Source organism: Bos javanicus, chromosome 28 (genome assembly GCF_032452875.1).
Source record: "Bos javanicus breed banteng chromosome 28, ARS-OSU_banteng_1.0, whole genome shotgun sequence".
Taxonomy (NCBI): domain Eukaryota; kingdom Metazoa; phylum Chordata; class Mammalia; order Artiodactyla; family Bovidae; genus Bos; species Bos javanicus.
In genome coordinates, this window is record NC_083895.1 from 15,753,319 (window position 1) to 15,768,960 (window position 15,642).

General features: G+C 40.4%; 1 protein-coding gene across 3 annotated transcripts in view; it reads left to right on the forward strand.

Annotated features, from left to right (window-relative positions):
• The window catches only part of BICC1 (BicC family RNA binding protein 1), a 351,357-nt gene that overhangs the window by 312,248 nt on the left and 23,467 nt on the right, over positions 1–15,642 (forward strand). For 2 of the 3 annotated variants that reach the window (XM_061405017.1, XM_061405015.1), the window contains exons 15-17: positions 6,328–6,487; positions 9,748–9,787; positions 10,092–10,246. In XM_061405017.1, coding sequence (XP_061261001.1) covers positions 6,328–6,487; positions 9,748–9,787; positions 10,092–10,246 — 355 coding nt within the window. The remainder of the gene's footprint in view (positions 1–6,327; positions 6,488–9,747; positions 9,788–10,091; positions 10,247–15,642) is intronic. The other variant, XM_061405016.1, reaches the window with a different exon arrangement.

The window sequence follows — 15,642 nt, forward strand, 5'->3', positions numbered from 1 at the left end:
AGGGCTGAATTGAATCTCAGAGTGATGCTGGGGTGAAGCAGAAAAGAATAGCTTTATTACTTTGCCAGGCAAAAGAGGACACTTCAGGCTTGTGCCCTGGAAAACTGTCCCAACATGGGAGGGTTTAGTGAGGAGTTTTACAGTAATAGTTGTAGGGCAGGTTGCTGATAAGGATCAGGGTGTGTGCAGGCCTCCATTCCTTTAACGCCTCAGGTGGTCTCCTAACCTGAGGAGCTTCCTAACCTAACCAGCTTCTCTGGTCAAGGCTCTCAAACCACGAGTTTCTCCCTGAAATGAGGACTGCTTCATCAAGTAGTTTGTCTTGTGTTTGTTGAGGGTTTTCGTTCCCTAGAAGAACTCATAGATGTCCTTAAGTGTATCTGATTGAGGTGGAGCCAGGACCCTGCCCCAAGGCCACAGTATTGTTTCTCGGCTGCGCCTGCCTCTGAATCCCCTTCCTCCCCTGATTAGCAACTGTTCACATCTGCCCTTTGGAACTCAGGGAAGAGCATACAGGCCAGAGCCTGTTCCCTACATATAAGAAACCGGGAACACAGAAGGGCTTCATGACGAGAAGCCCCACGACCACTAACATGGTGGACTTTTGTTGTGGTCTTGCAGTCTCTTCAGAGTGGAAAGACAGTTCAGACAGGATTACTAGAATGAGTACTCAAAGAGGATAGGGAGTTCCTGGAGGTCCAGTGGTTAGGACTCTGTGCTCTTACTGGTGAGGTCCTGGGTTCCATCCCTTGTTGGGGAACTAAAATCCCACAAGCAGCATGACATGGCAAAAAAAAAAAAAATAAAAAGTATAGAGGAGAGCAGTAGCAGATAGTCAGTCAGATTATCTCTTGTTTTAGGTACCTCTTGCATACCTTTAATTTTTCATTAGCCTTTTTGCAATGAATCTTTCAGTGAAGCTATTTTGGAATTTTCAAGCCTTTTGGAGCATTCCGCATGTCAATTAAAATAGGTATCCTTCCCCCCTTCTTTTTTTTTTGTGGGGGGAGTGGGGCAGGAAAGCTCTTGCTTTTAAGTGCAGTTCTTAAATGATCTTATATAATTGGAACCTTCCTCATAATGGCCATTCTAATTACAGGTTGTCTTTAGTAACACTTTGACATTTTTATAGATAGTTACAGCTTCCAGGGCCATGGTTCTTAGATGTAAAATCAGCAACCGTACCAGGAGGTAGAGTGCTTAACTCTTTGGATATTAAGGATCCCGTTTGTTTCAGCTAAGCCTTTTTGGGTTTGGGGGGGCCACATTAATATGTGCGGTGGGCCTAGGGGTTGTGTGGTATTTTACAGTGAGCCTTGTTGCATGGAAATCTTCTTGAGGCTGGTGGATGAACTGGTGTCAAGCTAACCTAGACAGCTTATGTGACCAGCTTATTTGAACTCGGGAGTCCTTGAGTTAGGTGGAGAGTACTTCATCAGCTTTTAAAGGCTTCACTCTTGCCCACTAATTTTTGCAAATTTTTGGCCACAGAGATTCCTAATAGCAGTAGCTTGTACAAAACAAGATGAACAAACACGTACAACTTAAATCAGCAGTAACCAAAAGATTCTTCTGTGTCCCAGCCATTTAAAGGCCCTGTGTGCACCCCAACAATTCCTGCCATGGGACCCTGGCCTGGGGAAAGACCTGAACCAGCAGACCTCAACAAACGGGGACTGAGGACTAGGGGCTCCACATATATAGTTCCCACATGGATCTGGGGACAGAATCAAGGCCTGGGGGTTTCTACCAATTAATTGACTGTCATGGTCTGAAGTAAAGGGTAGGGGCTTGAGCTCCAGGCAGAGCCATCTGCCAGATTCAGCTGACTTGCCCTGTACTGGGAAGCCCATTAGATTGGGAGCTCAGTGCAAAGAGAGCAGAGCTCAGAACTGAAAGGAACTTACCTACAGACCTCAGAAACAGAGAGAGAGAGAGAGAGAACTCAAAAGGATTTGCAGGTACCACACCCATGTCTCATGCCCAAAGTTACTGGTAGTCTCCTTTAGTCTTATTACGGCAATCAAACCTGTTAAAAAAAGAAAAGAAAACTAAAAGTAAACTCAGTTTAAAGATCAAATTTTCTTTATTCAACGATTCATGAATCAGCAGCATCCCATCTAGTAAATAGAAAGAAGCTCCAAAAATTCTGTAGAAAACATTTGTAAAGTAGCCAAAAGGAGGGACAAGGAAGTCTTCCACAAAAGAAAGGATTATTTCAGGCAAGGTCACCTTCCTGTGAAATCAAGTGGGCCTTAGGAAGCATCACTACGAATAAAGCTAGTGGAGGTGATGGAATTCCAACTGAGCTATTTCAAATCCTAAAAGGTGATGCTGTGAAAGTGCTGCACTCAGTATGCCAGCAAATTGGAAAACTCAGCAGTGGCCACAGGACTGAAAAAGGTCAGTTTTCATTCCAATACCAAAGAAAGGCAATGCCAAAGAATGTTCAAACTATTGCACAATTGCACTCATCTCACACGCTAGCAAAGTAATGCTCAAAATTCTCCAAGCCAGGCTTTAACAGTACTTGAACCATGTACTTCCAGATGTTCAAGCTGGATTTAGACAAGGCAGAGGAACCAGAGATCAAATTGCCAACATCCACTGGATCATCAAAAAAGCAAGAGAGTTCCAGAAAAACATATATTTCTACTGTATTAATTACACCAAAGCCTTTGACCGTGTGGTGGTGGTTTAGTTATTGTGTCTGACTCTTGCGACCCCATGGACTGTAGCCTGTCAGACTCCTCTGTCCATGGGATTGTGTGGATCACAACAAACTGTGGAAACTTCTTCAAGAGATGGGTATACCATACCACCTGACTTGCCTCCTGAGAAATCTGTATGCAGGTCAAGAAGCAGCAGAACTGGATATGAAACAGACTGGTTCCAAATTGGGAAAGGAGTATGTCAAGGCTGTATATTGTCACCTTGCTTATTTAACTTATATGCAGAGTACATCATGTGAAATGCCAGGCTGGATGAAGCACAAGCTGGAGTCAAGATTACCAGGAGAAATATCAATAACCTCAGATATGCAGATAATATCACCCTATGGCAGAAAGTGAAGAGGAACTAAAGAGCCTCTTGATGAAAGTAAAAGAAGAGAGTGAAAACGCTGGCTTAAAACTCAACATTGAAAAAATAAGATCATGGCATCTGGTCCCATCACTTCATGGCAAATAGATGGGGAAACATTGGAAACAGTGAGAGACTTTATTTTGGGGGGCTCCAAAATCACTGCAGATGGTGACTGCAGCCATGAGATTAAAAGATGCTTGCTCCTTGGAAGAAAAGCTATGACCAACCTAGACAGCATATTAAAAAGGGGAGACATTACTTTGCTGACAGGTCCATCTCATCAAAGCTATGGTTTTTCCTGTAGTCATGTATGGATGTGAGAGTTGGACTGTAAACAAAGTTGAGGGCCGAAGAATTGATGCTTTTGAACTGTGGTGTTGGAGACGACTCTTGGGAGTCCCTTGGACTGCAAGGAGATCCAACCAGCCCATCCTAAATGAAATGAGTCCTGAATATTCATTGGAAGGACTGATGCAGAAGCTGAAATTCCAGTACTTTGGCCACCTTACGTGAAGAACTTACTCATTGGAAAAGACCCTGATGCCAGGAAAGATTGAAGGCAGAAGGAGAAGGGGATGACAGAGGATCCCCCTGTCATCGCTGAAATGATGGACGTGAGTTTGAGCAAGCTCCAGGAGTTGGTGATGGACAGGGAGGCGTGGCGTGCAGCAGTCCATGTGGTTGCAAAGAGTCAGACATGACTGAGTGACTGAACTGAACTGACCTTCCTTTGAGAGAAGCCAGGGGTCTGTCTGGCAGATTACCTCACAAGTGTTGGCCAGGAAATTCCAGATAAGACTGTTAACACTGTATCACCAGGAGAGGCTGAAACTGCAGTTCGGCTGGAAAGCTTTGGTTTGTTGATGTTGGATTTAGCACAAGTGACTCCATTTTGGGCCTGTTGTCTCTGTAAATCTTCTTTGTTTCCCTGCCCTTCTTTTAGCTGGTTGGTTTTATATGTGGAGCCTTTAAACCACCTCTTTTGCTCTGAAACGTGAATGTTCTCTCTGCTTTTTGGTAATCAGCACGGCGATTTTAACTCCTTGAAAACTTTTGCTGTAAGAAATTTTCTCAGTGTGAATTCTCCTTCATTTGGCTTTGAATTTCCAACTTAAACTCTGGCTCCCTGCTCCAAGTTAGTTAATTGTTCACTTTGATAATAAATGCATGGTAGTATCATGAGTTTACTTATTATAAAAACTGTGAGTATAATACCTGTGTTATATGAAATATAAATATGGGCTTCCCTGACAGCTCAGTTGGTAAAGAATCCGGCTGCAATGCAGGAGACCCTGGTTTGATTCCTGGGTCGGGAAGATCCATTGGAGAAGGAATAGGCTACCCACTCCAGTATTGTTGGGCTTCCCTTGTGACTCAGCTGGTAAAGAATCCCCCTGCAATGTGGGAGACCTGGGTTCAATCCCTGGGGTGGGAAGATCCCTAGGAGAAGGGAAAGGCTACCCACTCCAGTATTCTGGCCTGGAGAATATACAGTCCATGGGGTCGCAAAGAGTTGGACATGACTGAATGACTTTTCATTTCTTTCACTTATATTAAATATAGTTCTCCCTTGCCATAGCACTGTTAAGGATAACACATGTGTTATCTTTACTTTCTTTTTCCATTTATTTTTTCAAATAGGCAGTCTGTTCATGTTTTAAAAATGCAAAACAGTGGAATGCTTCCACATTGAAAAGTTTTGCTCTCATCCATTTCATCCACCCAATTTCCTCTACTGTCTTTTATATTCTTACAGAATAGAGTGTCTCTAGGCAAATATAACACATGTATTTTTTAAATTAAATTTTTTTATTGAAGCATGGTTGATTTAGAATGTGTTAAATAATAATTCTATTCTTACTTCCTCCATTCCTCAGCAAAATCTGTTTTGCTTTCATGAAAAGAAAAATCTGTTCTACTTTTATAAAGTCTTTGATTAATTATCATTGTTCCCATTTTGTCCAAATCTGCTTTATCTGTATTTTTCTTGACATGGTACTAATAATGCCAAATTAACATTATTTGTTATAGGGGTGTTTAAGCCATCCCTGGTGGCTCGGATGGTAAAGCATCTGCCCGTAATGTGGGAGACCAGGGTTCAATCCCTGGGTTGGGAAGATCCCCTGGAGAAGGAAATGGCAACCCACTCCAGTATTCTTGCCTGGAAAATCCCATAGACAGAGGACCCTGGTAGGCTACAGTCCAAGGGATTGCAAAGAGTTGGACATAACTGAACGACTTCCCTTTCTTTCTTTCTTTCTTAGAGGAATAATGTTAGGTTAGAGAAATAATTCTGGCTTTAAAACTAGCAGTGATGTGCACTGCATACTCCCTTGCCTTCGCTTACGCTGTTCCCTCTGAGTTGCTGCTGTTCGATGGTGAACCTGCAGATGCCCTTTCAATTCCAGGTCACAAGCCCGTGTGAGGCCTCTGTGAACTTTTGTCAAACAAACAAAGCTCTTTGCTCTTCCTGTTGTGTTCTAATAGCCTTTACTAAATTCCTCTGAATTCCCCTGGTATAACTAAATAGTGAATGATACAAAAAAAAATGTGTGAACAGATCAGCTCTTTGACTAATACTGTTTGTTATTTCTGTTTTACTTGAGCTTAACCTTCAGTTGGAGTTAAGCTTGAGGTGCATGTCTAGGGCACTATAAATTCTTATAATTCAGATAACTCTCCCTCGTTTTAAGAAGCACTTTCATGAGGTGTTCTTTCCCTGCACCCTGAACAGATACTAAACATTTATTTATCTGCTGCCTTTATCACAGCAGATCTGTAGCAACATCATGTGTATTGCACACAGATGAAATGGGTTATCTGCATGCTTTCAGACTGACTCAGTTTGTTCAGATTAGGTAAGCATGGGTCAGAGATCGCTCCTTGATGTCTATAAATTAGAAATCTTGTCTGTATTCCTATTCCATAGGTACTATATACAGAATGTCATATATACATATTTACTTTGCGTGAATATATATCTTCAAATAGTTTCAACACCATGTTGAGAGTCAGCAAATCTGCGTTCGTATCCCGTCTCTACCATTTACCAGAGGCGGGACCTTGGATAAGGTGCTTCCCCCATGTGAAAAATGGGGACAGTAATACTGCCTACCTCATGGCAGATAATACCTGTAAACGGTGGACATGGTAAACCTAAGTAGTAAACGTGGCCCCTGGCAAAGGTGTGGTACATGTGAGTGTAACAGTGGCATGTGCAATTCCAGACTCTTTCTTTCACAGCAGCACTGACAGGCTCCTCTCAGATCCTGAACTGAGTGCTGCAGAAAGCCCACTGGCTGACAAGAAGGCTCCGGGGAGTGAGCGCGCTGCCGAGAGGGCCGCCCAACAGAACAATGAAAGGGCCCGGCTTGCCCCACGGCCATCATACGTCAACATGCAGGTAATGAGTAAAAAAAAAAAAAAAAAAAAAAAAAAAATGCGAGAGTCATCCAAATATAAGCTGTCTAGATTGAGGGAAATGGGGAATTCAGTGAACCTTTAGCAGTAGAGCAGAAATTCCGTTTTCCTTCTGCATGCTCATTTCAGTTCAGTTTAGTTGCTCAGTTGTGTCCGACTCTTTGCCACCCCATGGACTGCAGCATGCCATGCTTCCCTGTCCATCGTCAACTCCCGGAGTTGACTCAAACTCATGTCCATTGAGTTGGTGAGGCCTACTCAAAATTAAGTTTAAATATATATGCAGTAGTTAGGAATTCGGAAAAGGCAATGGCACCCCACTCCAGTACTCTTGCCTGGAAAATCCCATGGATGGAGGAGCCTGGTAGGCTGCAGTCCATGGGGTCGCTAAGAGTCAGACAGGACTGAGTGACTTCACTTTCACTTTTCATTTTCATGCACTGGAGAAGGAAATGGCAACCCACTCCAGTGTTCTTGCCTGGAGAATCCCAGGGACGGGGGAATCTGGTGGGCTGCCGTCTATGGGGTCGCACAGAGTCGGACACGACTGAAGTGACTTAGCAGCAGCAGCAGCAGCAGTTAGGAATTGCTTTTGCTATAAACATTAAAAATGAAATGCAGGATTTAGTTTAAGTGAGGAGAATTCTTTAAAATATTAAAAGTGATCTAACATGGTCTATGTCACTGTGTCTTATGCAAATGACATTTTTCTTCTATTACTTAAATAATTTAGATAAATATGCGAGCTGCTATTTCTGAGCATTTACTACCTCATGACATAGTCTTAGATAAATAGATATAATATCCTTCTATCTGTGAAATGGGGAAGATGAATTTGTTTGGTGCTCCTTAGACAGTTATAAAAATAACTAATATGAGGCTTTAGTTTTTTGACAGGAGTTACTAAATGTTATTGATGATTATGTTGGTTCACAGATTTTTATGATTACTTTAAACAATTTCCTCAGCAGGGATTTTCTCTGTATACATTTTCAAACTATTGGTCCAATTACCAAAAAAAAAAAAAAATAGACTATTGATCATGGAATTCAGAAATCTGATTTTTATATTGATCACAATATGAAAGATAAGGATTCTGTGCTTTTAGAGATGTCTATAAACATTTGGCTTCAGTGTCTGAATTAATGAGTAGACTTGCCTACTTCATAGTAAGATATATCATCTCCATCTCCCCACCTCCAAAAGAGAAAAAAACTTCACAAAGTCTTAGAAATAAAGTTGTCACAAATATGTCAAAGAAATTAATTCATGAAACTAAATTGTACTTCTGTAATTCCAGTGAAAACTACAGCACAGTCCTGCTTGTCTGCTTATCCTAATCCTTTGCATTTGAACATTTTCATGTTTTTAGATGAATGTTTTTACAAGAGCCATGGCCTTTACAAGGTGCAAAGTTAAAAACAAACATTTATTACATTTTCTCTGGTGGATATATTTTCAGTTATTATACATTAAAGTTCTCTCATTTAAAGAGTATCAGATTCCTTTATGGCCCTTTTGTGAGTTTCATCCATCTTGTGAGTCTCGTCTTTTCCATCGAGTTTATACCTGTAGTGAACCATTTCATGTTCCTTTCTTTTAAGATGGATGAGAGTATTCCTGGCGATAGAGTTTCAATTTAAATAGATGTTATTTATGCCATTAGTGAAGAGCTGACTTTTAAAATCACTAAGAAATCAATGATAAGAGTTACTGAGCTTTAATAGGGAGAGAGACTGAAGACTTATGTGATTTCTGGAGCTAAAGATGACCTTTGTCTCCTGAGATGACCTTTGTCTCCTGACCATTCTTGGACTTCTGAATCTCCAGCTCTCTTTTCACATTTATCTCACTTTCTAATTTATTTTGTGGTTATTTCTCTTTCTCCTCTCTGCTAAGCCTCCATATGATTTGAGGCTATAGATTATTTTTGATTCATTGTTTTATTCTTTCACAAAGTGTAGCACAGTATCTATAACCAGAAGGCACTCAATAAATATTTATTGAACAAGTAACTTTAGAATCTCCCCACATCTTGCCTTAGACATTAGTCATTAAAAGTTGATTTTAACTCCTAGAGCCATTTTAGACCTAGGATTTCAAAAAAATTATCAAACTGTGTTATCTAAAAGTCTGACCCTCCCAATTTACTGCCATGTTCCTTCTGGTTGATCAGTCAGCCAGTTTATTTTCATTATTTTGACCCAGTCATTTGTGGTGCTTTTTGCTTTTAGAAGTATCCTGTTTCAGACCATAAATTATACGGACACCCTGCATATGATGGTATAGTCCTCCTGGGAGGAAGGGCCAAAGGGCTCTTGTCAATGGATTCTTGACCTATCTTTGAGACATTTTTTTTCCTAACTTACTGAAGTATAGTTGATTTACAATACTGTGTTAGTTTCAGTTGTATAGCAAAGTAGATAAACATATATATGTATATATCTCTGTTCTTAGTTTTTTATTTATAAGAGACATTTTAAAATCAAGCTTAAGTTCCTGAAACACGAGAGTTGAGAACCCTGAGTCAGCATTTGAGATGTAGCTGTATCTGGACTTCACCTGGGTCTGTATATAGACCCATCTGTGTCGTAGTCACATACTCAGTGTGGATGAGAAGAATAAATGGTGCCATCCTAGTCCTGTGCAATACGAGATAAATACGTTTCATTTTTTAACTTAGGTTTATATTTTTATTTAGGTTTAATTTTAATGTTCTACTTGTGTCATTATTAAAGCTAGACATTTGTCATTTATGTCGTTTTAAAAGCATAGATGATGCCAATTAAGTTACATAATTTCATAGGTTGTTGTGACATCATACCATTTTACCCAAATGAAGAGGGGATTTTGAGAAACAAGGGAGGCCAATAATAGATAACCTGAAAGTATTTTGAGAATGCATTGTTTTGAAATTTAGCATAACTCTTATTAAGTTAGCATAGATTGATCCTGGTATGTTAAATATCCATAATAAAGAGGAATTTTTTTCCCTTTGAAGGAAGATTTCTGACTCTTGTCACTGTCATGACTTAAAGTCAGAAGTAGTGTATTATTATAATGAACTGGTTTTGAAAACATGTTTAAGTTTATCAGACTTGCATGGATTACTGTCACATTATGGTGCAGAGCTTAGCGTTTGTCTCAGGCAGGCTCATGGGCTGTAGTCGTGTAATCTTTCTGTGGAGTATTGGTGTGACATTTGGATAAACTGACAATAAAGATATTTTCTGTCTTTTTTAGGCATTTGACTATGAACAGAAGAAGCTATTAGCAACCAAAGGTATATGATACATTATGATCTATACTTTGATTTTTTTCAGTAGACACATAAAAACTTTTTCAGTACTGATATTGAACTGAGAAACTGGACTTTCATAAAAGGAAACTGAGAATGTTTCGATTCAAGTTGCATAAACTTTGTTGAGGTTGAATAGATTAGCATTAGATCAATTAAGAAATAATGTATCATTTTAAAATTTACTGTTAACTTGTATAAAATGTTTTATGAAGACATTTTAAGGTATTTTGTGTTAAGAAATGCATTAAAAATAGCAAGCATTTGTTTTATGTTCTCTTTTTCAAAGCTATGTTAAAGAAACCAGTGGTGACGGAGGTCAGAACACCCACAAACACGTGGAGTGGCCTGGGGTTTTCTAAATCCATGCCCGCTGAAACTATCAAGGAGCTGAGAAGGGCCAACCACGTGTCATATAAGCCCACAATGACGACCACCTTTGAGGTTTGTAGAGTCATGCCCTACTTACTCTTCCCGTTGATTCTCTGAGCAAAAGAGAACCATCTTCTCTCCTCTCCCGTTCTCTGTTTACATAAGGAAAATGTCTTAATGGTGATTTGCTTTAGTTTCTAATATTGTAAACGTATTGCTATGAAATAGATACAATCTGATGTATTATGATCTTTTGCATGTTTTCTTTCAAAGTTGTTGATCAGCTATGAAGGAAATTCAGATAAATATGTTTTTGTTAGGGGAGAATGTTGGAGAGCAGGGCTGAGATTAAGCAAAGGGCATATGTAATATGCCATATAAAAATGTATAAGGAATCCCTTCATTCCAGGGTATCACTTGCAAGCCCACCAGAAGGAGAAAAGGCAATTATTCAACAAAAACAAGTTTGCAGATCTGAGTTAAAAATTCAGTGTGTTCAGATGTGCCAGGAACACAGCAGGAAGTATCACAAGAAGAGCTCCAAAACATGATGCTTCCCAGATGTTCGCTGCAGGGCTTAGGGGTGAGACGGGGAAGCTGGCATCCTCACCACAGGGAGAGGGACCCAGAGCTCCTTGCTTCTTGGCTGGGCTGTACGTGACTCAGTCAGCAAGGCCTTTTCAGTTGCAGACTGTCAGATTTTGGCTCTAAGTCTTTTGCAAGTACAGGTGGAGTTGGAATGTGTGCGCATGCACACACTCAACACACACAACTGCAGAGACTGCACAAACCTAAAAGATGGGTGAAAATTATCAATTCAAGAATCACAATGTTCAGTCAGACCACTGGAGGTTCAAAAACAAATACTGGTTAAGCATTTCATAATTGTTAGTCTAATCACTAGCATTTGCAGATTGACCTTCATTTCTCCACCCATTTTCTTTGTAATAAATTAGAATGTTGATGAAAGGCAAATACAAACATGCAATTTTTCCCCCTTTGTCTCTTTGAGAAAGTGAAAAAGAAAGTACTATTGAAATACTAAAAAGCACAGTCTCCTGCAAATTTCATTGTCAGACTTACAGTAGCAACTTGGCAGGGTATATTTAAAGTCTGAAGTTACTGTTGGCAGCTAGAATGCAGGAATCATTGTGAACAATTTGAGGCCCTAGGAGGTATACACCCCCCTTTCTGCCATTCTAGCTCTGAGAGAAAGTCAGCATCTCATTTCATTGGCAGAGACCTTAAAAACTGCTGTGCTCATTCTTAGGCTTCCACTGATAGACCTGCAGTCGGCTGTTGAGCTCACCCCCACCTTGAGTGGAATGGAGCTTTAGGTGGTTGATTATGTTTCTGTCATTTCAGAGATGAAATAGTTCAGTTTAGAAATGCTAATTCAGTTCTGTTCTCAGAGACCAATAGGATGACAGGTTGAAATGACGATCGTTCTAATAAAGTAGTTGTCAAACGCAGGGGCTGTGGGAACCTGACAGCCACCACCGACACACGTACAGCTCTGATGAGTGACTTCACGCCTCAGAGCCTGTTTTCTCATTGCAGTTATTCTGAGCATGCTGTGGGAGAAGGCACCCGGTGCTTAGAGTGGTGTGCAGGAAGTCTCAGTAATATTTAGCAACTCCTGTTATTTCCACCAAAGAACTTTACCCCGAGGAAAACCAAGAGCCTGATGAAAGATGTGATTCATATACATATATGAATGCTTATTACTGGAGGTATTTCTGCACATTCAAACTAGATATGCTTTTTATATCTAAAGGAATACTTTAAAGTGTTACATGAACACATAATGTGCTAGTAATAATTACCTTAAATCACATTCATTTATTTCTTTGATGTTTTATACGGTACATTTTCATCCACGAGCTTATTTGATCCCTATAAATTCCGAGCGAGGGAAAGGGTCCCAGATCAGTTAAGTGTCTTACTTGAGGTCATGGCAGTAGTTGTTAGAAAAAAGGACTTGAATTCATTTTGCAAAATTTCTTTATCCTCGGGCTTTTCCTAATGGTTTAACTCAGAGGGTACATAGCAAGTTAGTTAGTGTTAGTCAGTCATGTCCGACTCTTTGCAGCCCCATGGATTGCAGCCCACAAGGCTCCTCTGTCCATGGAATTTCCAGGCAAGAATACTGGAGTGGGTTGCCATTTTCTTCTCCAGGGGATCTTCCCGACCCGAGGATTGAACCTGGGTCTCCCACATTGCAGGCAAATTCTTTACCATACAAGGTGATTTATAAACACTCTAGAGCCATGTTAAAAGACATAAGAATCACTTGGTGCACTTAAAAATGCAGATTCTTCCCCAAGCATCTCACTCATCAGGGAAACAGCCAGCAGGAACCAGTAATTTACATTTTCACCAAAAGCCTAGTCTGATTCTGATGCAGGCACCCTCCTGGAAACACTGCTCTGCAGGGACCTACTGTAAAGGGGAATGACTCAGACGTGGTGTCAGAATCTGGAGGGCCTCTGCTCTGGGTCTTGTCCAAGGACGAGTGGACCACTCTCTATGGGCTTGACTTTGCAGGCTCCTGACTCAGTGGCTGAATCCCTCCTGTGGCTTTTCTTGCTTTGGTTCTCTCGGGCCAGCCTGTTCCACCTTACTGCCTAATGTCTAACAGCTCATTCACATTGAAAGGTTGGGGAGAGGATGAAACCAGGGAGATCAGTGCCAGGGCATTCACCAGGTAACCAACCTGCTTTTATTCATGGCCCCTTTAAACGTGGTGATAAGAGAGAGAATCAGGCTTTCTTAGGGAATGGTTCTAGATTCTCGCGGTGTGGAGGACTTTCATACAGCCCAAAGCCATCAAAATGAGGTAAAAAGACCCTTACCTGGCATGACCTGATACTCTGAAGCAGCTGCTTTTTGTGAATGCCTGCCCTCCTCTTTATTCTGCTAAAACTCAGAGGGATTGTTAACTGGGCAATTAATGGGTTAGAACATAGAGACAGGGTGGGAATTGAGAAGGACCTGGGGAAAAGTGGAAAGGGCTTAAATTTTTTTATAAGATTTACCACATCTCCACTTGTAGCACTATTTTAAAATCAGGGGGTGGTTACAGCCAGAGTGGCCATCATCAGAAAAACGCAAACAATAAATGCTGGAGAGAGTGTGGAGAGAAGGGAACACTCTTACACTGTTAATGGGAATATAAATTGGTATAGCCACAATGGAAGTTTCTTAACAAATTAAAAATAGAGCTACCTTATGACCCTGCAAGGAGATCAAGCCAGTCAATCCTAAAGGAAATCAGTCCTGAATATTCATTGGAAGGACTGTTGCTGAAGCTGAAACTCCAGTACTTGGGCTACCTGATGCGAAGAACTGACTCATTGGAGAAGAGCCTGGTGCTGGGAAAGATTGAGGGCAGGCAGAGAAAGGGATGACAGAGGATGAGATGGTTGGATGGCATCACCGACTCGATGGACACGAGTTTGAGCAAGCTCTGGTAGTTGGTGACGGACAGGGAAGCCTGATGTGCTGCAGTCCGTGGGGTTGCAAAGAGCCGGACACAACTGAGCAACTGAACTGAACTGATTGATGACTCTGCAATCCCACTCCTGGGCATATATTCAGATAAAAACATGATCAAAAAGGATATATGTACCCTGTGTTCACTGCAGCTCTGTTTACAGTAGCCAAGACATGGAAGCAACCTAAATGTCCGTTGACAGAGGAATGGATAAAGAAGATGTGGTACATATATACAAACAATGGACTACTACTCAGCCATCTAAAAGAATGAAATAAGGCCATTTGCAGCAACATGAGGGACCCAGAGATTGTTATACTGAGTGAAGTAAGTCAGAGGAGAAATATCATATGACATCCTTTATATGTGGAATCTAAAAAGAAATGATTCATATGAACTTATAAAACAGCAACAGACTCACAGACTATGAGAACGAGCTTTATGGTTGCCAGGGGGATGGATGGGGGAAGGCATAGTTAGGGAGTTTGGGATTGACATGTACACACTGCTATATTTAAAATGGATAACCAACAAGGTCTGTATAGCACATGGAACTCTGCTCAATGTTATCTGACAGCTTGGGTGGGAGGGGAGTTTGGGGGTCAGTGGATTCATGAAGATGTATGGCTAAGTCCCTTCACTGTTCACCTAAAACTATCACAACATTGTTTGTTAATTGGCTATACACCAGTACAAAATAAAAAGTTAAAAAAATTAGGTGGTAGTTAGAAACACTCTTTTTCCTTATTCTTTTCCAAAGAAAACCAAAAACAAATGGACAAGTAGAATGCTCTAGGGAAGCACGTTTAGCCAATGGGTCCTGACCGGTGTGGGTTACCCAGTGTGCAGGGGATCAAGGCACATGGTTTTCCTGCTCTAGGAAGCTTGCTTTAGGCAAGAAACTGATGCTTTGAACACCCTGTCACATTACTGAGAAACTAGACTTGAGTGACTGTTTCCAGTTTTAAGGCATTTTTGAGAAATTAGGCTTTTCCAAAGAACTCCTTTAGATAAGAAGCAAGTAGCTTGAGGCTTATTTTTGTTTTCTTCAAGACTCAAAAGTATGACCCTATCCACTTAATGATATACTGGGACAGCAAAGGTCAAACAAAAGGTTGCTTTGACCTGCAGTTTTTCTGACATATCAACAGAACTAAAAAGTTTTGGATTTTCCTTTTCTTTTTGCCACTTATCTCTTAAAGGCATTAGAAATGGTTGCGTATTCTCTGGAGTAGGTAAAACCTGCATCGGAAGTTAAAAGAAGGTTTTAAATTTACCCCTAAGAGTAATGAGGTGGTCTGACTATTTTAAGCCTTACAAATCTAAATAATCTTGTGATATTTACCAGTTTGTTGTCTTCTAACATATGGTAAATATCACAAGATTATTTTTTATTTAATGTTTTTAGAAAACATCATGTTTAGCCAGATCTGAGATACCTGTGTGAATGAAATCAGCTTAGATCTTAGATGAGTGACTTTTTTATACTCAAAAAGAGTTTAGATATAGAAGTTTTAAAATATATAGAAATACTATATAATGGTCTCTTTCCTGGTAATTAACCAGTTTGGAGCATGTTCTTATTTCTCTTGCTACATGGAATTTATCTGGTTGAATTATGTTAATGATGGTTTTAACTGAAAAACCCATTTTTTTGGTGTGAGGAGCCTTCCTTTCCTTAGGCCCCTTCCCAAAAGTCAGCAAAGGGGATCCCATAGATGTAGGAAAAGGTAACTGTGAGATCTAGTAATTCTGCAAATATTTATCAATAAGCATTTCCTGTGTTTTAGATGCAGTTCTGGGCATTAGGTACAATGCCTGAATACAGATTCTTGCTTTCATGGATAGAGCTTTCTTTTGGTGGGTAGAGAGAAATATATAAAAAGTTAACCAGAAGGCGTTAAGTAATAAAAGTTCTTGATAGATATGAAACAGAGGCTATTTTATGTTGGGTAGTTTTAGCTGGCTTTAA